Raw genomic sequence first — 21,494 nt, forward strand, 5'->3', positions numbered from 1 at the left:
TTTTTTAGTGTTCGTTTTTATTAATGTTTTTTATTATATGTTTTAAATTTGTAGTTAGCTTATTGTGCATGACATTTTTCTTAATAATAAAATATATTTTAGAGTTAATTTTCATGCAATTTTATTATACATATAATGTCCTGGGGACAGAAATATATGGATGGCATTAAAAAACATGCGCAGATTAAGGAGCACAAAATCTAGATTTTAAATATCCAGCTCCCCACTGGTTATTTAAAAGATTGTTAAAATTAATAATTATCAATTATATTAATCATATAGCCCAATAATATCCAGCAAACTTGTATTAAGCGGTGTTTTGGTTTAAAATAAATCTTCTTCATTTGTTGCGTCCATGTTGGCACAACAACTTCAGTCTGTTTTTTTTTTTCAAAGGGAAAATATTGTGACCTTGAATTTCTGCATCAAATGAAAACAAGTTGGCCAGTTTTCACTAGGCCATGCCATAGCCTACATGTTAATGTGAATTTCTTGTATACAAATTAGAAATGTTGTTGCTGTTTCGTCATTACATTAGGCCTATTCTATTTGATTAAATGTAATGAAGCAAATGTTTAAATCAAGTCGACCAACGTTAGGTTATAGAACAAATGCGATTTTTAAACAGTCCAGCAGTCTCAACTCAACCCAAAACTACGTCAAACTCCGTGTCACCAAGCAACGCATAGACTGAACGCCTGGATCTGGATCTGGAGCGGAGCGACAGAATAGATGAACTCCACTCCGGGATTTTCACTGAGACAAGAGAAAACACCGGTTATTCATTCTTGTTCGAATGGGCTAAATTCACAGCTGCACTACTTCCTGAAATTAAGCCAGCTCCCTGTCTGCCATTATTGGCCAAATTGATTAATTTAGGTGTGTCTGATTATTGTTGCCGTGACTACTGAGGTCAGGCAAACTTTCCGTTATTTTTGTTCAGCTGGCTGACCGTACAAATATGAATATGGTAGTTAGCATTTTTTAAAAGGAAATTACATTATAACACATTTTTCACAACAAAATGTACTTTTTGTTAAAAAAAAAAAAAAAACTGAGTCTGCACATGCGCATTTAACCAAATATCGAATCGATGGGTAGCATGAATCGTCAGAACTTTCTGTTTAAAAAAAAAAAGGTGTGGAAAACTTGAGGCTCCCAGCTAATTACGCTGATTGATATGTTTTCCCTTTTCTATATAAAAAAAATAATCTTACAGCATAGCTGAAAAAGGGCGACAGCCACTTAAAGCAGGTTCACCCTTTCTCCACTGGGTGGCATGCGACACTTCGGAATAATAATTTCCATGGCCAAACTTGCATCACCCTCATGGCAAGCAGGGTGTTTTCCGAAAGACTGACGAAATAAATTTCAGGTATATTTGATGTGATCATTTATAACCCTTCCTTTATTCTTTGCTAGCCACAGATTTACACATGATCAAATATGGTTACCGTTATATAATAAAGCTGCATTTTTTTCCCACCATAATGACAGTACGCTTATTTATCCACAGTTTACATTTGGATGAAGGATGAGTAAGACCCTGTAGTCTGCAGACCGCCCCCAGTTCCCCTCAAAACTTCCCAAAGGCAGATAACGGGTCGGGAAGCTTCACACTCTTACTATAACAACACGCATCTCCTGCCAACTGCAGTAACTAACCCTCGTCGGCAAGAACTTCCCAAAGAAACATTATCGTCATTGTGGGGAAATTTCTTCAAAACTTTTAAAAGTCTGTTCGGAGACAGCTAGAAAGGGACAGCTGACCGAGAAGGATTTTAATGCGTTGTTATTTATTTGGAAAACTAGTTAGTCAAAACGTTTTGGATTTACAGGACCAGTTTTCTAACTGCAACAACAATCACATCATCATGGTCCATAAATATGGTAAGTTCCGTTAAAACAGTCACCTTTATTCGTAATTAAGAAACCGATCCTATCATATAGCCTATAGGCTGCAGATGACAGTATTTCATAGTTTTTAGTTCTTTTACACTTTTCTTGGTGTCGATGTATTTTCCAGAGAAATTTCGTTGTGTAAGTTATTTTCAAGTTAATTTTTTTTTAAACCCACATGGGAAACCGGAAGCATTAGTCTGATGTGAGATTATGTAACTTTTAATAAAAACCCGCCATTCTTTACAGAAGTTTAACGAAATGTCAAGTGTATAGGCGACACCATGACCCTGTTTAACCCATCACAAACTGATGTTTTTGTGGAACCTCCTACCTCTGTTAACCTCATCTTCCCTCCAACCAGCACCCGAAGCATTACAATAATAATACTTCTGTCAATATCAATGCATCACCAAAAACAATTTATCAATATTAATTTATTACCAAAACAATAAAACTAATAAACATTAAGTGTGAACAAGGGGAAGTCAAACTATTTAATATTTAACGTCATTTGTTTTCTAATGCATTTTAAGTTTAACTTAAGTGTCCAAATATTTTTGAGGCCACAATGGTCTCTGTTAGTCCAAAAGAATAACTCACTATACAACACACAAGACTAAATCATTCATTTATTTTTAGCTGTTAGTTGAAAAATTGTTGTTAGACAGCTCTGGTTGAGTCAAACATCTGGCTTCACACCCCTTCCAGGGGCTCTTATAATTATAGGGAAGTAATGTCAGATTTCACACATCTAGCATTGTGCAAAGCCTTTTCAGAATTAAACATACAGTTTAAATGTCTAAAAATGTCATCAGACTGTCACAAGGAAAATGTAGGTAATGGATGAAAGGCAATAAAATGATTAGGAGTTGTACTGAAATAGTAATGCTTGTCCTCTCTTTTATTTCAGATACTAAAAGAGCAGTTGGGCTACTGAAACAGTACCAGGCAAGTTTGACTAGCCCAGAGGAACAGGCCCTGAAGACCAGCGTGGAAAAGGTCTCCACCATCTTTGGCAGTCATCTTTTTCATGCTCTGCTGGGTGAGGTTTGTTTCAGTGTAAGCTGTAATGTATCTAAAAAAAGAAAAATTGATGATTAACTGTCATTATATATAGGGCTGTACCAGATTCCAGCACATTTCATGCTGAGCAAAATCGTTCCAAGAAGTCGCGTTACTCTGTTTGTTCAAGTTTACTAAATGCTACTGATGGTTTTCCAAATGGTACATTTTTTTTGTTTGTTTTTTTTTTCCTTGGACCAATTGCCTCAATGTCCTCCTTTATATTAACAATGGCATAGTTTGGCATAACAATGTAATAGTTTTACCCAGTTAACAAACACATTATTGACTTCTGTGACTTACAAGTTTGTTGTTTTGTAAAACAGACCTATTGGATCTTGCTCATCTTTTACAATCATTTAGATGTGACATTAACCAAGTTTTGATTTATCAGATTAAGTCACATAAATAGGTTCTTTCAGTATAAAAACAGAAGGTTGTCTGTTTTTAAATGACATCTTGAATGAGATATTGCTGTTGTCTCCAATGGCTTGATCTTTAACATGGATTTGAGAACTCGACTTATAAATTACAACATGTTTATCCAAGTTTGTGCCACTGTTCTCATGTTGCACAACGAATCAGACTTTCACAACCCCAGCTGATTTATCAATGTTGTGGATATGTTCTGTCATATTTTAATGATGTCTCACAACAGCCTAGATATTACTGTTATGCTAGTTGAATCTACCTAAAATAAGAGATTTCCTAACTTATTTTTAGTTTTTGTCCTGCAAAGCAAACAAATTAGTCCCATTATGAACCGGTTGAGTGGTTATCTTAATTACCAGGCCCAGAGTTTAATGAGGCATGCCTGCTGCTGTTGCTGTAATGCAGAAGTGTTGGACCACAGGGGCTGTGACCAAGACACAGGGTTGTGTTGCCATGGGACTGTAGTGAGGAGAGGGACAGGTTTCCCTCTGATCTTAACTGATGAGTTTTCTCATATGCCGGTGGTGATGGGCTTTATAGGCATGACAAGCTTATTATGAAGTAGGCTAAACGTGATATTGCAATGCATGTTTTGGTCATTCTAGAAGGAGTTGGCATAGAAATGAACAAAAATGTTATAGTTATAGGGTCAATTTTATAGCCATTAGCCTACTCCAGTCTTCAGTCAGTGTCACATGATCCATCAGAAATTATTCTAATGGTTCAGCTCAAGGGGGACTTTGTTGAGTGTTCCTTCCAGTGAACAGGTTTGTTATTTTAAACAAACTGCAACTTGACACAACAAACAAACAAATGTTATAGGATGAATTACTGACTGTGAAAAACATGAGCTATCGTAATAAGTAGTTATGCCTTCTTTATTCGTTATATTTTCTGAAGTACGTGCTTTGTTAGATATCATCATCATCAGCAACTTTTAACAATAAATGTTCATATCTATAAAATAAAGTACACAACCAAACAATGAAAAAAGCTTCTAATAAAGACTGTAACATTGACAGTCGAGAAGAAAGCAGAACTCTTTCTCCTGCATTAGCTCTATCCACCTGGAAAAAGGCTATCCCGACATTATATTTTTGTAATCTCTGGTCACGTTTCCTTTTACGATCTATTTTGGACTTTTCTGGCGACGAGCATTTGCAATGCAGCCTTTTAAACTTGCCGGGGCAGTGACAAGCGCCTCTCACTCTCTCACTGCTTAAAAGGTTTTAGATAATTTTCTGAAAGAAACTTTGCTCCTGCTACTGGCATTTAGGTATGCGCTTTTCTGTGCCTTGAAAAAAGCTATTTGACTAAAGCAGGCCATACAGATGTTGCAAATTCTCTTATTTATATTACTTTGAATCAGTCCCAGTCCACTTTTATAGAGTCCCAGTCCGAAACAGGCATAACACAGTAAGTGGATAAAGATTCCACACATTCCAGAAATAGGCTGGATCATTAGCGGGAATGTGGGATAGCATGTTGGTAGATTAATAAACAAACAGTTCTTGGCCGTTGTGCTGTACTCCCTACTGACCTCAGGCCAGATTAGGCAGGGTTTTACGCTTTGCGCAGGACGGCCCATTCGCTCTCTCAGGTACTGAGAAAAGGGGTCATGTAAGGCTGAGTTAAGCAACATGTGGTTTCAATCATCTCTCCTGCCTCTTGGGTGTTGGCCAGAGTTAAAAAAGGGAATACAATATGAATTCTAGCAAAATGAGGAGGATTGAGGGCGGATAAATTAGCACCAAGTTTAATTTTTATATTATATTATATTTAAACATTATAGTATTATTATTTTATATTATATTTTGTATTAATAAATTGAAGGATTGATAATATTTAATATTGGCTTTGTAGATGATTCACCTATAAAGTGTTCTTAGACTCTAAAGGTGAAAGCTTTTTGATTTATGTGGCATCAAAGAAGAAGAGATCATTGAATATATTGGGGATTCAATGAGGCTGTACCAATTCAGTCCTGTGATGCACTGTAGGAGGAGGGAAAATTTGTTTGGTTATTTGCATGATTGCACAATTTCGAACAAAGGTTTTCCTAACTGCACACTCATCTCTTTGTTCCCAAACACACAAAGAGATTAGGGATCACACAGGTTCTGTGACCAAGTTTGACCCAATATCAAGGCAGGGCTATTTTAAATGTTGGGGAAAACTGACAATTCATAATTCCCCAGTACTTTCCAAGTGAAACTTGTCCATGCTGTAAAAAAACCCTGTATTTCCTCCTACAGTTTCTAGATACTGTAACAAGTCCTACTTCACTTTTACTTTCTAACCACATTTGTAATACTTTCCCCCACAAGTTTACGGAAAACAATGTAAAACCGCTAAAAGCCTGTGAATTGATTCCTCACAAAGCCTCAATTTAAAATTGTTAATCCTACCTTAGAATATTTAGCAGTCTGCATTTTTATCAATTTAGATCAATTGATCAATTTAGTGCAGCCTTGCTGAATAAAATTGTTAATTTCTATTAAAAAAAACAAGCTTTTAAACAGTATTGTTAGTCTGTCAATAATCAGCGTGTTTTGTAGTATTAAAATATTTCACAAGAATTATTTCAAGGAGCTGTGTGCAAGATTGTGGCCAAAACTGGTACTGCAATCACTTTCAAATTAGGGTGTATCCCCACCTTCCCCCATGACTGGAGGTTGCCAGATATGCTGCTGTTTCCAGCAGGAATGTAGGCTGCTACAAGAAACTTCCAATTGCAAGTGACGAGTCCTACACAGTGAGTTTTTTTCTGTTAATTATTTATTTTGGACTTTGTAACAAAGTATTTCGGATTCATGTCAAGTTTTTGGGGGTTTCGCAACGTTAGAATTGTTTTATCCGATTCCGACACGTTTGTATCTGCCGCTTTGTGGTAACTAGAGAAGAGCTGGCAACCCGAGTGCCGCAACACTACTGAGTCCGTGATTGGTTGATCGGTGGACGCATCAGAACAAAACACAACTTGACAATATCAACATCAGTCAAGGGCTACGACTTCACTTTTTAAATGACAATATCTTGGCCGGACAACTTGTTGTCAGTGATATAAGTATTTGAAATGAACATGATTTCTTAATGTCTAGTGACATATCAGGGAAAATTTATGATTAATTGAAATACATTTCTTGCATACAGCTCCTTTAAATATATGGTAAAATATTATAAATTGACACAAAGTACCCAGAGGATAAAAGTGTTATTTTTTTTCTTTTACAAATCTCTGCAGTTGTATTGTAAATTATCATATAGTATGTGACATTATATTGTGTTATATTATATATAATGTGTAATTTGTGCATTAAAGTATTATAAAAAGGATGAAATAAGACTAACCATAATATTAATTAATGAATTTAGTTTCTGTATATAATGTAAAAGCTATAAACACGATAATTTTTAACACCAGCCAAGTTTTAAAACCCACTTTTTAACAAATCAAATAAGTGTGGACTTCATACTGACATGACATTAAAATTAGTTAAACCTAGTGAAAAGGAGAGCAGTTGTGTAATGAGGCGGAGAAGTTCGGCATCCACACTCTTCCGCACGATATGAGATTTTACGATGGTTGGTTCAAGATTTCATGTTGCTCGGTTCGGGGACTAACTGTCCTTCACTCCCTGAGGCGGTGAGCGAGCAGGCATCTTCATCCACGTCATCCCTTTCAGACTCTAGGTGCACAGTGGGCAGAACAGGCTGACCGGCCGTGATCGAGATTGGGGAATCAGAGAGCAATGCACACGGGGAGGGTGTCGGCGTGCATTCGCTCAAGGTGGTAGCCTTGGGCATTTTCTGTGAACAGCTTGGCAGGTTCCACTTCATGAGTCCCGGAAACATTCAGGGAACCCAGATAAGCGGGAAGACGCGTATCGCGTATGTATATAAGCGTGTGTATATAAGCGCATGTATATAAGCACTCACAGGCAATACAGAGCGGGAAAGCTGGTCAATGTATAAGCATATAGCATATAACCTGATACAGTGCAGCTCAAGTTATATGAGAGTAGCCTGCACACAATAATTTCTGGACAGAACTGACCTCTCACTTAAGCTGACAGCAGTTTCGTCTGCAGGGCGGGAACTTCCAAGTTATAAAACCTGACAAAGGTGGACGGGGAGGCCCAGCCCGCCGCCACGCATATGTTGTGATTGGAAATTCCGCTGGACCATGCCCACGAAGAGGCCACGCCTTTTTGCCGTGTAAGTGGCTGCAATCGCGTCTATTATCCACCTAGATGGGCTTTGTTTCGAGGCGGCGAGACTTTTGGTGGGCCCTCCGAACGAAACGGACAGCTGCTCAGAGTGACTGAATGGGGCGGAGTGCGTAATGTAAACTCGCAGCACCCTGACCGGGCAGAGGAGATTAACATCACTCTCACTATCGGATGCTGGCAGAGCCGATGGGGAAATGACCTGTGCTCTGAACGGAGTGCCAATCACTTTGGGAACATAGCCATGTTTAGGTTTAAGGATGACTTTTGAGTCATTCGGGCCAAACTCTAGACACGCAGTCCTAACAGACAGCGCGTGTAAATCCCCCACACGTTTGACTGATGACAGAGCGATCAGAAAAACGGTTTTGAGTGACAGGTATTCCAGGTCCGCCAAGTCTAGGGGTTCAAAGGGGTATACTTTCAGGGCCTATGCCTATTGACTGGGCTTGCGTCGATTCTGTGAATGCTGCGACAGCTGGCACATAGACTTTAAGCGTGGAGGGGGATCTTCCCTTATCAAACTCTTGAAGGAAACTTAAGCAACCACGCGACCCCACACCTTTGTGTGCCCAGGTTTTTCTCAGCGCACCATTTAGAGAACATTTAGACATGTAGAAGGAGCTCTAGACTGCGTGATTGTGTTCATTACTGCGTCTAGCAGGGCAACAGGTGTCCGTTGATCAACCACAAGTACAGAAACCAACGCTCTGGATGGGGATGCCAGATTGAGCCGCAAGCTTGAGAGAGGAGATCTGCTCTCAACGGAATCGTCCATGGGGCTGTCTGTGACGGTCGTGTTAGCTCCAAGTCTGGTTATCCCATTGCGGGGCTATGAAGAGCACTGAATGGCCCGTTTCCCCGTGAACTGTGGCCTTTGACGGGGTATTATCTGAATCTGGAAATAGGTATCTTTCAGGTCGAGAGATATAAACCAGTCCCTCGGACGAACGTGCGCGAGGAGTTGTTTGGTTGTAAGTATTTTGAACGGTCTTTTCATAAGAGCCTTGTTCAAGTGCCTCAGATCCAGTATGGGTCTGAGACCCCGTCCTCAAAATAACGGCTGTAAAAGCCTGACTTGCTCAGAGAAGGCGGTACTGGTTCTATGGCCCCTTTGCACAGCAGCTTTGCTATTTCTGAGTGAATTAGGTGTGCTACTTCTGCATTCACTGTCGTCGCGGACGGCGAACTAACTGTAACGCATAGCTCTACTTTATAGTGCTTAGCATCCATTCTGATATCCTTTCTTGCCGGCTCCGTCCACTTGGGAGAGCGACGCGGAGACAGAGGTGTGGAGCCACGTGGAGAAAGGTGCATTCCATGATTTTGAGAGCTCAGCGTGCAGCTCAGGGAGGAAGGGTGCAGGTCTGGCAGCGGGCGCTTGACGGCGACAACTTTGCAGAAAACAGCTGTCAAGTCTGTTAGGCACGGACTCCTTAGGCGGCGACCACTCAAGCCCGAGGCGGTCAATGGCCTGTGAGAGGAGTCGCATCAGCTCGGCATCCGCTCCCGCGCGGGTCCTGCCGGATTCCTGGATCGATGAGGAAGCGGAGCGTTGGAGGAGCTAGGACGCGGAGGATTGGAGGATTGGACATGGCTCACTGGTAGGGTGCTACAGTTCCCGCAGGGCAGCCTATGAGCACACTAGACAGCCTGATCTAGGTCTGCTAGCTGCTGCACTGCATTGACAATGAATATAAAATAAGGATCATTTTTGGCTTCAATATCTCGAGAAGATGAATCTTTCCCGTAGCGTAAACCAAACTTACGCAATACGAGAGAACCTCTCGTAAGAGAACTCCACATTCACAGAGTTTAGAATTGCCTTTACAGGGACTTTAAGTAAAAGGACTTTATGTTTCTGTTCAGTGGCCAGGAATTTATGTGGTCTTTTAGGATTTACTTGGATCTGGGAACATTCTGCTGGAATGCTGTTTTTTATAGGGGGGGTTGGGAAGTATAATTTAACTAGGACTATGTCTGAAATAAATATGCCCATATATCAAAGTATGTTTTACAGAACCAATTGTCTACATTCAGCGAATTTTAGTGAACACAATCTGTTGCATCCATTTCTTTTAATGCGAAAGTAGCCCTATATGAATAATCTTTGATGTTGACCGCTACTGTATTTTTCACTCAAAAGTGCACTTGAGGGGAAAGGTCACCTTGATGAAGATACTTACAGATCTTCAAAACCATTAAACACAGCTTTACTAAACAAGGTGTTTCCGTCTGACACACTTATAGATTTCCATTCATCGTACAGCTGCATGTTTTATAATCATGCACCATTTAGTGGAAGACTCTACGCTTTAGTTTACTTTCTCCATCGCTCTCTTTCTTTTCTCTGCTCTCTCACTTTCTCATCTGGCTCTGGCCAGCCAGGCGATGAAACCGCTTCCCACACACTGTTCTCCTCCCACTCACACAGGCTCACACAGACACAGATGAGTCACATAGCCCCATTCTTCTTCTGTCTTTCCCGCTGCACCCCAGTGGGACTCCATTACTGCCCCTAACAGCCCCCACACACACACGTAAATCGTCCGCATGTATTGCCAGTCCAAGTTCACGTATGTCCAAAAAAGTTATTTCCTCTCTAGCTCTTTCTTCTTCCGTCTTAAAAAAGATTTGCTTGTTTCTTTCAGTGCAAAAGGGGCCGAGAGTGTTATGCTTCAAAGGCACAGCTAGGTAACAAGCATCTCATTATGTTGTTCGTTCAGGCTGTGGGCCAGTGTGGGAGTGTGGGTGACATCAGCAGTATTGTCTCCCTCCATTTTCATCAGCTGGTCGCCCCTCTGTTGGTGACCACACACCACAGCAGTTAGTGACCTGAGAGGTAATGAGGTAAGACGCATAGTGGGTAGAGGAATGAGGTAAAAAAACAAAAAAACAAGTCGTTTTGGTTTGAAGAGATGTTTGGTAGGCATTTTCGAGAGGCCAGCAACAGCAAGCTAGCTTTGAAAGCAGAAGATCCCACCCCTCCATCAGAGCGCTCTTTAAAACACATTTGGACTGAATGCAATGATTGGATGAACATTCTGAGACTTTCACAGAAGATATATGACATTTTAAATATTTTTACCACTTCTATTATTGATTGCAATCAGGATGTGCAGAGAGATCCAGTACCCTTGCCTACCCTTTGAGGGCACGACTAGGATGGTAGAAGTGTGGCTTTGATGTAAAAAAAAAAACCATGAAAGTATTAAAATACATAGCAATGAACACATATGAAGTCGGAAGTTTCTATAGTCCCCGTAATCCCTATTTTGATGAATATCCGAATGAAACAGCTTCTCAAACAAGAAAAAAAAATATTGTACGGGAATTGATTTTGTCCACTGGGAATTGATTATCGTTGTGGTTTTCTATTGCTGTGGTCTCAAATGAGTGACAGGTTGCCCTGCCCTTGCACCCGGAAACAAGTCACCAGAGAAGAGAAGAGAGTTACTGGAGTGAGAGTTAATTAGTTTTTTTTTAATTATTATTATTAAAACTGCAGTCTGCAGTTTTTCCTCTCTGTCGCCATCTCTGTTCGAAATATGCAATTGCAGTTATTTGCGGAATTGTCAACTTTACGTGAGTACGTAGTTTGACACCGCACAGTGTGGATGAACACAATGTTTGAGGAGAGTGTGCAGCTGTCAGACACCGCGCCGGTGTGGATGCTGGCATCTTTCTCTGCATCATTCAGAATCACAGGTTATTATGTTTGGAAGTATGACCAACATAATAATTTTCAATGGAAAATGTCATCTGAACAAATAAGTAACATCCACTTTTGTTCTGGTTCTGACATTGCAGTAAATCGCGCTGATTTAATTTAAAAATTGCTCATCATCACGCAAAATCGTGCAAATTATTCTTTGTTCTCAAATTGTTCATGTTAACAACGCCAGCAAACTACATGTAATGTCCTTCTGATTTTTAGGTGTCCAAGCACGAAGGGCTGAAAACCTACTGTATTTTTTACTGATTTTTATTATTATTTTTATAATTTTTTTCACTTGGGTCCGGTTGCTTTTTCTGTAGCCACTCCGAAGTCCAAACGAAGTCTTTTGCATTTTACAGCGGGTGAATCTGTTGTCACTGTTGATTGTCGTTTGAACCTTTCTGGATCCGCAATCAAATTTATAAGTTTAATTATATCAAGTGCTGTGAGAGAAGGATATAAATCTCCACCTCTAACATCCTCACATGCTATATATCTCGGCCGACTAGCTGAGACTCCTTCTTTATGTGTACAGATGTGACGTAATGAAAAGACATGCTCGAATCTCCCACGTAAATCCACCAGTGCCTCTGGAATTAAAAACATTATTACAAATGTATCACTTTGAATCGAGCTAAGGCAAGCAGATAGTTTTGAATACTGGCTGGTTATGTATTTTCTCAAATGTGTATTTTGGATCATTTTTAACCCAAAAAAGTTACGGACTGCAGCTTTAATGATGCACACAGATAAATCATTTATAATATATACCGCAATATTCCATAAAAAATAAGAATTTTCAAATCTGAATTCATGGTGAATTTAAGCAATAATTCAAGGGCAAAAATGTTGTTCAGCAACTTAACAGCTCAACAATACCCGACAATGAACAGATCATTCTGCATGAACCATTGAATGTCTCATTTATCCACCTTATTTTGCGACGAGGAATGCTTCGGAAGAGAGATGTCGAAGCTGTGAATAATGCATGCTAAAAGTGCTAAGTTCCATTTACATTCGAGGTGCGTCACATTAGCGAAATTCCAGGCGAAACAGGTCAATTGTCAGGTGTTACAGAAGTAACTTACAAACCAAGCAATTTTCTGTAGGCCAACATTCAAGTGGTGAATCTGAGGTATTGGGAACTCCAGACAGTGTGGATTCCTATTAAATTCCTATGTCCACAGCTTTTATTCACTTGCTTTTGCAACTTTAATGTGCTTATAGGCCTACAGTATTGTGGATATAGAGAAAACAAGCCAACCACTTTGAAGACTCAATTTTTGGTATTTTTTTGTCCAATGCTTTAGATAAACCCAACAATTTGCTGCAGTTACCTCTGCAAAACACTTTTCACTTGTTTGATTTGAGAGATCAAGTTTCCAATGTACTGGTTTTATTCTAAATAGTTATAATGCCACAGCTCTGCTATGTACTGGTGATTTTAACATGTCATTTTTAATTGTCCCAATTTGCACTAGTGTAATTAGCTCACAGCTTTATGCTTGACCCTCAACACCAGAGCCACTGTTACCTCTGCTAATGTCTGCAGGCACTGTGCTGTCGTGAGTCACAATAAAAGCCTCTCTAAGTGAGTGCGATTGCTCTGGCTCTCTAAACCCAGTATGGACAGGAATTTTGGATGAGACCACTGGACGATATTTATAGAGACCCACAATAGATGCTCAAGTTGAGCCAAAAGTTGACATTGCTCTTGACCTTGCACACTTGACTTGTGAAGACTGTGCACCTGTGTTTTTTTGGCATGGCTAAAAGACTTACTAATCTATTGTTGAGGACCATTAATGGGTAGTTCCCTTTTGAGTGGAACTCAACTCCACATCATGGCTTGACGCTATGGGAAAACTGAAGCTGATGTTTACACACACCAGTCAGCTTTTGGCTGAGCCTGATGACTTAGCTACGTAGCGTACGTCACCGAAATCATGCATAAATAGATGCCATGCCAGCGTGTAGCCACCTTCTTTGTCGGCCAAGTTAAACCTTGAGTGGGCTGACAAAAGAAACTAAATGGCCGCTATTTGACACATGACACCTCCCCGCTGCCAGCTACCTTTCTTCCTGGGCCTTTTTTCCGTATTGAGGTTCATCGACGAATCCGTACTCAGTGAAGTCAATACGCAGCCCACTTTAATAATCAATATGGTGGTCGGTATGCACACGGGTATGCAGCGGTCCCAAGGGTGGAAGAGATGTTTACGGGCTATCTGTCCTCCTCAAACGCATCATTGTGGAGGAAGCCAGCCTTATCCATCAAGCCTTGTAGGGCAGTGATCTCAAACTCAATTCCTGGAGTGCCACAGCTCTGCGCAGTTAAGATCCAACCCCAATCAAACACACTTGATCTAGCTAACCAAGGTCTTCAAGATTACTAGAAACTTCCTTGCAGATGTGAGTTGGAGCTGGTTGGAGCTAAATTGTGCAGAGCCGCGTTTATTAGCCGTTTCATGGCTGCTATGGTTGTTACGGTGTGGCATCTGTTGCTAAACATCACTGTGATTGATAAACACTGCTAAACCGGGTGGTGATGGCACAGTGGTTTAGACACATGCCTTTGGTGTGAGAGACCCAGGTTCGAATCCACTGTGAGACACCAACGTGTCCCTGAGCAAGACATTTAACCCCTAGTTGCTCCAGAGGCGAGTGACCTCTGACATATATAGCAATTGTAAGTCACTTTGGATAAAAGCGTCAGCTAAATTATTAAATGTAAAATGTAAATGTGATCCTGAATGCCTCTATCTCGCCTTCTGGTCTGTTCAGCAGATAGCATGAGGTCAAGAAGCTGTTGGTGGCACTCAGGGAATTTATCCCTTTCCAGGAGTCTGCACCAAACCATCTACCAGCTGCTCCAGGCCAGGGCAGATTGATAGGAGAAAAGAACTGATAGCCAGCATGGCGGCCAGTATCCCCCTGCCCCCATGCGCAAAAATAAGAGGGCCAGGAAGTGTGCTACGGGACAGCTATCCCGGGGATGTTTTTTCCTTTAAGATGTCAAAGAAAAAGTTTTGACAATTCTGGGCCCTGGTCCCTGAAGGTGTCTCCTTCTGGGGGAGGTCTGTGTACACCACAACACTGTGTGCCCGACTTCCCCCGGGATCCTTGCAGGCATTTCCACTCACTCTGTCACTAACTGTGATTCGGAGAGTGGAGGCGCCCAACAGAATATTTGCCCCATCTTCTCTCAAGAGTGATTAAAAAATTTGGCCAGTTTGGTAGGTCCCTTTCAGTTTACTGATTTGGCTGCTTCTGATTCTAGATCTAAGGGGCCTGAACCGTACTCTTCAGAAATACAGGATCAAGATTCTTACCCTGAAGCTAATCATTTTGCAAATCCAGTTTGAGGACTGGTTTGTGATAGTAGATCTGAAGGGTACATCAGGTTATGTGCTCTATAACTTACACGATGGAGTGCGGTTCTCGATGGGCTTCCATCCAGTGGGCTTTGAGGGGACCTTCATCTTCACTGGTAGATAATTTGTCTAGAAACGAGGGCAGTGTTCATAACTCTAAAACAATTCCTTTTATTCCTGAGAGAGTATTGCATGTTATTCCAAACAGCGTTTAAAAGGGGTTTAAAAGCTTTAAAAGGAGTTTCTGTTGGGAGACATTCTCTGCCGTCTCGGTTCTTGCACGGTGCCGGTCACGAGTTCTATTTTGAGACCTAGCATTGGTCCTCCTGGGTGTGTTAGCAGAAGCAACATTTGAATCTTTGTAGTTAGTTTAAGAGAAAATGATTACCATTATGTTGGCAAAACATTAGTTTCTCTGAAAAAATGCAAAAGTTTTGTAAGTGAAGTTATCGGGGAACCCAAAAGTTTTGGGAGATAACTGGTACTAAGCCTTGAAAAATTTTTTTTCTTCCCTCTCATGTTTTTTATTTATTTATCATCATCATTTTCTTTTAGGGACTCCCTACATGTCTTCCAAAAGCATATACTGTACTATACTTTACACTGTAAAGTATTCTCGAGCTGCTCTTTGCAAGCGAGTATACAGATTTAGAGCAAGATTTTAGTGAATAGCAACTTTGTGTGTGTTCCTCAAACACATTTTACATCTTCATAAGACTTGGAATATGTCGCACAAGTATGTTGTCCTTTTATGATACATTTATGATTTTTTTTTTTCCATCCACTTTAATTTAGTGAAAGAGAAATTTGGATTTTCTGCTAAAGAGATGTTTCACTCTGGAAAGAAAGTCATACAGGGTTATAACAACATGACGCTGTGTAAATGAAAATTCGAAATGGGAAATTTCATTTTTGAGTTATTTAATCCTTAAGCATAAATACTACACATTTTCATTTTGTTGTTTTATTTTTCAATTTTATCTAGAATCATATGCACATAATATCATAGTACCAACAGCAACCTTGCATACATCTGCTATCAATCTAAAAATGTAATAGAGGTATTACATATTTCAGTGTAAATACCTGCATTATTTAAATGGATGCATTCAATGACATCGCTATCCCATTATTCTCAGATATTCAGGAATGCTACGAAGTAACCCTGCAAATGAATGCAGCTCAAAATGGAGTAAAAGAGAGCAACTCTGTGGACACATGGGAGGTAAGAGCCCCAGAGAAAGGGCAGCTTTATTTTATTACATGCCATTATTTACTCTTCCTCATGTTGTTCCAAACCCTTATATCTCTGTTATCATTCTGACCTGTCTAGTTCTCATGTTTGACTCGATCCAGTCAAAGCAGTTAACAGCTCACAGCAGGTGAAGATTATCTCTGAATATCTTAAATCTAGCCTGTTATTTGCTCAACGCTATCTTGTGGTTTAAGCAATGTAACACAAGAGTCATATGGACCATTTTTATGATACGTTTATGGTGCATTTACATTTTGACACCAATACTTTTTTCTGTTCCCAAATACGCACTAATAACGCAGAAGAAAGGGTTTAGAAAAGCTCTGGTTTAGAAAAAAACTGAAGGGAAGGGAAGTTTACACAAAAACACTGAACAAAAAATAGAAATGAAAGAGAGAGTGTTGAAGTTACAGACGCTACAGAACATTAGTCATATCTAGAAAGCATTGCAGTGATAACACCAAGTGCTCCCCAGTGGGCTGTGTGATGATGTCACCAGGACCTTTCGTTACAAGTGTCTGCAATCACATGACCATGCAAAGTATTTATAGGGAAAGTACAAAAAATAACCTCAACTTCTGTCTGGATTCTGTTAAAAGCAACTGCAGTGAGGGAGGATCAGTCTGTGGTCTCTCTGAGGGTACACACAAACATACAGTCGGGTTTGACTAAAATAGTCTCTATTCGTCCAGTACAGCAGTGCCCTGTGACTGATCTTTTAAGAGATGATAGAAAGAAGTTTTCCATTCCCTATGTGGTTTCAGATGATCCAAAATTGGGGTGAATTTTTGATTGATTTCTTTTTGGTAATTTTTTTGGTGTAGCAAACAGCTTCACAAACTCACTTTTCTGGTGAGCTGCACCATCTGTAATTACACTGGCCCATCAAGGAAACTATGTATTTTCTATTTTCTATAGGTTCTTTTAAGTGGGCAGTTTTTAGTAATTGAACATAGAAAATTAGGGTAGAATATCATGGAAAAATATTTACCATTACATCCAAATATAGTTTTATTGCTTGAAATTGCTAAAAACAGAAAAGTGTTTGAAAAACAGAATAAAAGTCTAAAAAATAAACACGCACACACACACTCAGGTAGATGCTCAGGTAAAAACCAAGCAATGATTAATCATAAAATTTTGAGGCAAAACACATTATAGAAACAAGTGAATAGTGGACATTCAGACAATCTCTATGAGTATAATCTATCCAATTTCAAATCCCCAACTGGCAGTTTCCAGAAGCATCATACTATTGTGACATGTTCCACAAAAATACTGCAGGGGTCACTATATGATGTGTGGTAAAGAGCATCACAGGCCTCAGTGTGAGTGTGTGTCCAGGCACAGCCCTGTTCTCTGGTTCTCTGAGAGTGATCAAGGCTGGTTCTGAGGGAATGTCCAGCTCAGGCTTCATTAGCATTCATAGCGTGCGGTCACCTGAGAGACGTTAAATGAAGTGAGTCTGCAAATTCCCCGATTTGCTGCAGAAGGAAGGAAAAAAAGTCCCCGGAATAATTTACCGCAATCATTACAAAGCCTTTGTGTTAAACAGCAAGTGTGTCTTGATTTTCTTTTTTATATTAGCTACAGTTACAGTCAGTAATGTAACAATGTTACATAATTTGGTGTCAGTTTTATATCTCTGATTATTGGCTAAACTGTTTAGTGAAACGCATCTAGCTGTACATAATCCAGCCCTAGTATATATTGCGAGCAGTATGTCATGTGTCAGCATTGATTCAATGGCACTGGACACCAGCAGAGCCTCCATGTTCCTCTCTGGTTTGAGACTGCAGCAATCCTGCGTGTTTTCAGCTGCAGTGTCCATCTCGTAGCTGAGCTGATGATAAAATGACGGCAAACCCGGGGCTTGGCAACCATTTTTCAATTCAGTTCATAGTTGTCCAATGAAGGCAATGATAAAAACGGTAAATTTGCTTTGTGTTTTGTTGTATGTTGCCTGAAAGCAGATTTTTAAAAATGATTTTAGATGTGATTTTATTTGTGCTTTTATTTGCATCAACTTAAATGGATGGGTGTGGCTTGGCCTAATGCTGCAAACCTGCAGCATGCCGCTGTGTGTTTGTGTTTATATGAACACACATTGCTATGAGAGTCAGAATAGGACAGATCCTAACAGAACGTTCTAGAGTTGAGTTTGTTACCATTTTGAAAGGGAAAGTGAGAGTCTTTGTTCCATCTGCTGTCATGGCCTTTTCCAAAGGCTGCCCTCTGCTGCCTGTGACTGCGGCATGCATTATGATAAACAGGTAGGAACTAATCTAATCAAGTTCTGGCCCTGGTTGTGCTTTTTTGTGCTTTGTTTCAGTATGTTTAGTGGCACTTGTTTTCTCTTTTATTATAACACAGATGTCTATGTCCATATAAACATTCTTGCAAATGGTGATGCTAGCCTGTCTGCACTATTCTCTGTTCAATTACTATATTTGTATTCAGAACCACTAGGTGTGACTAAATTGATCCCCTAATCTTAAATACTTGGTTACATACATTTATTTATTTATTTAAAATTTGTTCAATCTGTGCAATCTACTGATTCTGTATGATTTGTACTTGCAGACTTCAGGTGAAGAGGGTGTGTCACGTGTGCGTGTGACCAGCAGGAGGAGCTCTCAGAAGGTGGAGAGAGTGGCTGGGCTAGTAAGCCGCTCCCATGTGGAGGCACCAAAGGTTAGTGGTTGCTGAATCAGGAATACTACTTTTTACAAAAATAGAAGATTTATAATGCATAACATGTTACATGAGCTCTAAACTGGCGTAGATTTAGGTGTAGGCATAGGTAGATTTGTTTATACTTTTATGTCTAGTACATCTCATGTGTCAGTGCTCAGCAATTATCAATTAAGGACGATCTGATGGTTTATGAACAGTGTGAGAAAGTTTTAGCCTTTTGGCGATAATGTCTGTTGTTCACACACAACACTTTCCGCTGCCTGCTTTTTAAGCGGTTGTCTATGTAAACAGAAGGACATACTTTACTGTTCTGTCTATTTTTAATGTCTACTGCGTTTTTTTAGATCTCGTCTGAAGTTAAATGAATAGAAAAGCTACACAGTGGAATTAAAAAACATGTTCTGTGTGAACGACCTACCAAGTGTTGTTATAGCATGGAAACTTATAAAATGTGTTTTTTTTGTGATCTACTGAACATTGTTGAGGCAGATTTAAAATATTTGCATTAGCTTGCTGATTAACGAAAGATGAGGTTTTGCATCAGTTAGAATTTGCTGGAAAATCATCAACAAATGACCGTATGCCACCATTTTCCAGTGTTTGGATTTTAAGCAGTCACTACGTTAAATTGTTGTATGATAATTTCCAGATGTTATTGCAAATTAAAAACCTAATACATTAATTTTTTATAAAGAAAAAGTAGTAACACATACAATAAGGTTTCTTTTTTATAGAATTTTATTTTTTATTTTGCAAGTACAAGAAAAACAAGTGGCAGGAAAAAACAACCTGGACACCTGGTTTTCCATCAAAGTCGATCCAAGTATTGACCAATACTTAATCCTCTATGCAATAGGGGAAGAAAAAAAAATGCACATTCCCCTTCACTTTATACCTACAACACTCTTTTCTTTCTACTCTTTTTTTTTTTTTACACACAAGACAAGAAACAATAGACAAGGCAAACAAGACAAACTATTTAGACACATTCCGGACAAGTTACAACACACAGGGCAAAATTTTCACTAACAAAAAACTAACCAACCAAAGTAATAATAATAATAATAATGATGATGTCTCATTCACACACACACATATTTTTCCATTTATCCAACCCTCGGGTATCTTTTTTCCAATTTTGCAACAACAGTTTCTTATAGATTAATGAAGAAAATATTAATTGCTATCCCATAGGATATTTCATTTTTGTTACATTTTGGAGTAAGCAGGCTACTGGTGTGATTGGGAATACAAATTCCTGCTCACAAATGTTAGACAGCCATCTCTCAATATCAAACCAGGTTTTCTTGGGTGCATCAAAGATGCATCAAACTTATGAATTTTGTCCCTACTATAATAAATTCTGGTCATTAATTTACATTGAATCAATCATAAGATTTTCGTTGGTTGTGGCTTATATGTTAGTTTTAAGCACTCCTTCCATTTTGTTTTGGCATTGAAATCCTTTATATCTCTGTTCCAGGCTTCATATTTCATATTTTGCTTAGTTGATTACAATTGATTATGACATTATTGAGATATTTATACATACACTTTACAATAAGGTTTCATTTGTTAACAATAGTTAATGTGTTAATTAACTTGAACTAAGTATGGGCAATGCATTTGTTACTGTATTGGTTTGTTACTGTCTTTTTTCATGTCAGTTATTGGTTATTCATGTTACTTCACAGTGCATTAATTAATGTTAACAAAAACAACTTGGGATTTTAATAATGTATCAGTAAATGTTGAAATTAACATTAACAAAGATGCAGTTCATTATTAGTTCTGTCAGAGATCACTGAACACACAAAAGAAAAGGCAGGTGCAGAAACAATGTTTATTAGAAAAAGGCAACACAGGAGTCTGCCGTCAACGCAGATGCAGAACTGTAGAGAACACAAATGTCAAAACTTGGCTATCGAGAGACAGCAGCAGAGGTCCCAGAGCAGGGCAGCAGAGATCTGCAAACGAGACTTGATCCCAAGGCCAGATGGAGGAGACACAGACAGCAGATATGGTAGCTCCTTCGGATGAGACGTTAAACCGAGGTCCTGACTCTCTGTGGTCATAAAAAATCCCAGGATGTCTTTCGTAAGAGTAGGGGTGTAACCCCGGCATCCTGGCCAAATTTGCCCAGTAGCCTCTGTCCATCATGGCCTCCTAATCATCCCCATATACACCAATTGGCTTCATCACTGTCTCCTCTCCACCAGTAAGCTGGTGTGTGGTGAGCGTTCTGGCGCAATATGGCTGCCGTCGCATCATCCAGGTGGATGCTGCACATTGGTGGTGGTTGAGGAGATCCCCCCCTTCTATGTGAAGCGCTTTGAGTGTCCAGAAAAGCGCTATATAAATGTAACGAATTATTATTATTATAGTAGCTGGGGCCGAGCAGCTGGATAGCTGGGCAGAGAACAGAACTTACCAACAGTACCAACAGATCACTCAGGACAAGACAGGACAGGACATGATACTTCCCGAAGGAGATAGCTGAGATAGAGGTAACTGATGAACGTAAAAGAGCGTGTACTCTACGAATAACAACACTCTGGCAATGAAGCAGGGAGAACAGTAACTAGAAGTAGAAGTGAAAATTAGACTAAAGAGAAAGAAGGTGAGGAGATCAGCGCTAGTGCAGATTGCGATGAGGATCAGCTGTAAGATGAATTGAGTGTGTGTGCATGATAGATGAAAAGAGAGAGAGAGAAACCTGGTTCATGACAAGTTAATGCTAACTAATGTAGTTAACTAAATGTAGACATTATTGTAAAATTTTGTGAAAAGTATAAAATAAAATTGCATCTAACATTAAAACATTG

At 39.6% G+C, this 21,494-nt stretch overlaps 1 protein-coding gene across 10 annotated transcripts in view; it reads left to right on the forward strand.

Moving 5' to 3' along the window:
• The first annotated feature begins 1,563 nt into the window (after positions 1–1,563).
• dlg3 (discs large MAGUK scaffold protein 3) overlaps positions 1,564–21,494 on the forward strand; it is a 107,621-nt gene continuing 87,690 nt past the window's right edge. For 3 of the 10 annotated variants that reach the window (XM_089134883.1, XM_089134884.1, XM_039664635.2), the window contains exons 1-4: positions 1,569–1,890; positions 2,813–2,944; positions 15,857–15,942; positions 18,556–18,666. In XM_089134883.1, coding sequence (XP_088991009.1) covers positions 1,785–1,890; positions 2,813–2,944; positions 15,857–15,942; positions 18,556–18,666 — 435 coding nt within the window. In that variant the 5' untranslated portion in view covers positions 1,569–1,784. Of the gene's footprint in view, positions 1,891–2,812; positions 2,945–15,856; positions 15,943–18,555; positions 18,667–21,494 lie in introns of all 10 variants that reach the window. The other 7 variants (XM_039664631.2, XM_089134880.1, XM_039664632.2 and 4 more) reach the window with 5 other exon arrangements.

Source organism: Pimephales promelas, chromosome 9 (assembly GCF_988280905.1).
Source record: "Pimephales promelas chromosome 9, fPimPro1.hap1.1, whole genome shotgun sequence".
Lineage (NCBI taxonomy): Eukaryota > Metazoa > Chordata > Actinopteri > Cypriniformes > Leuciscidae > Pimephales > Pimephales promelas.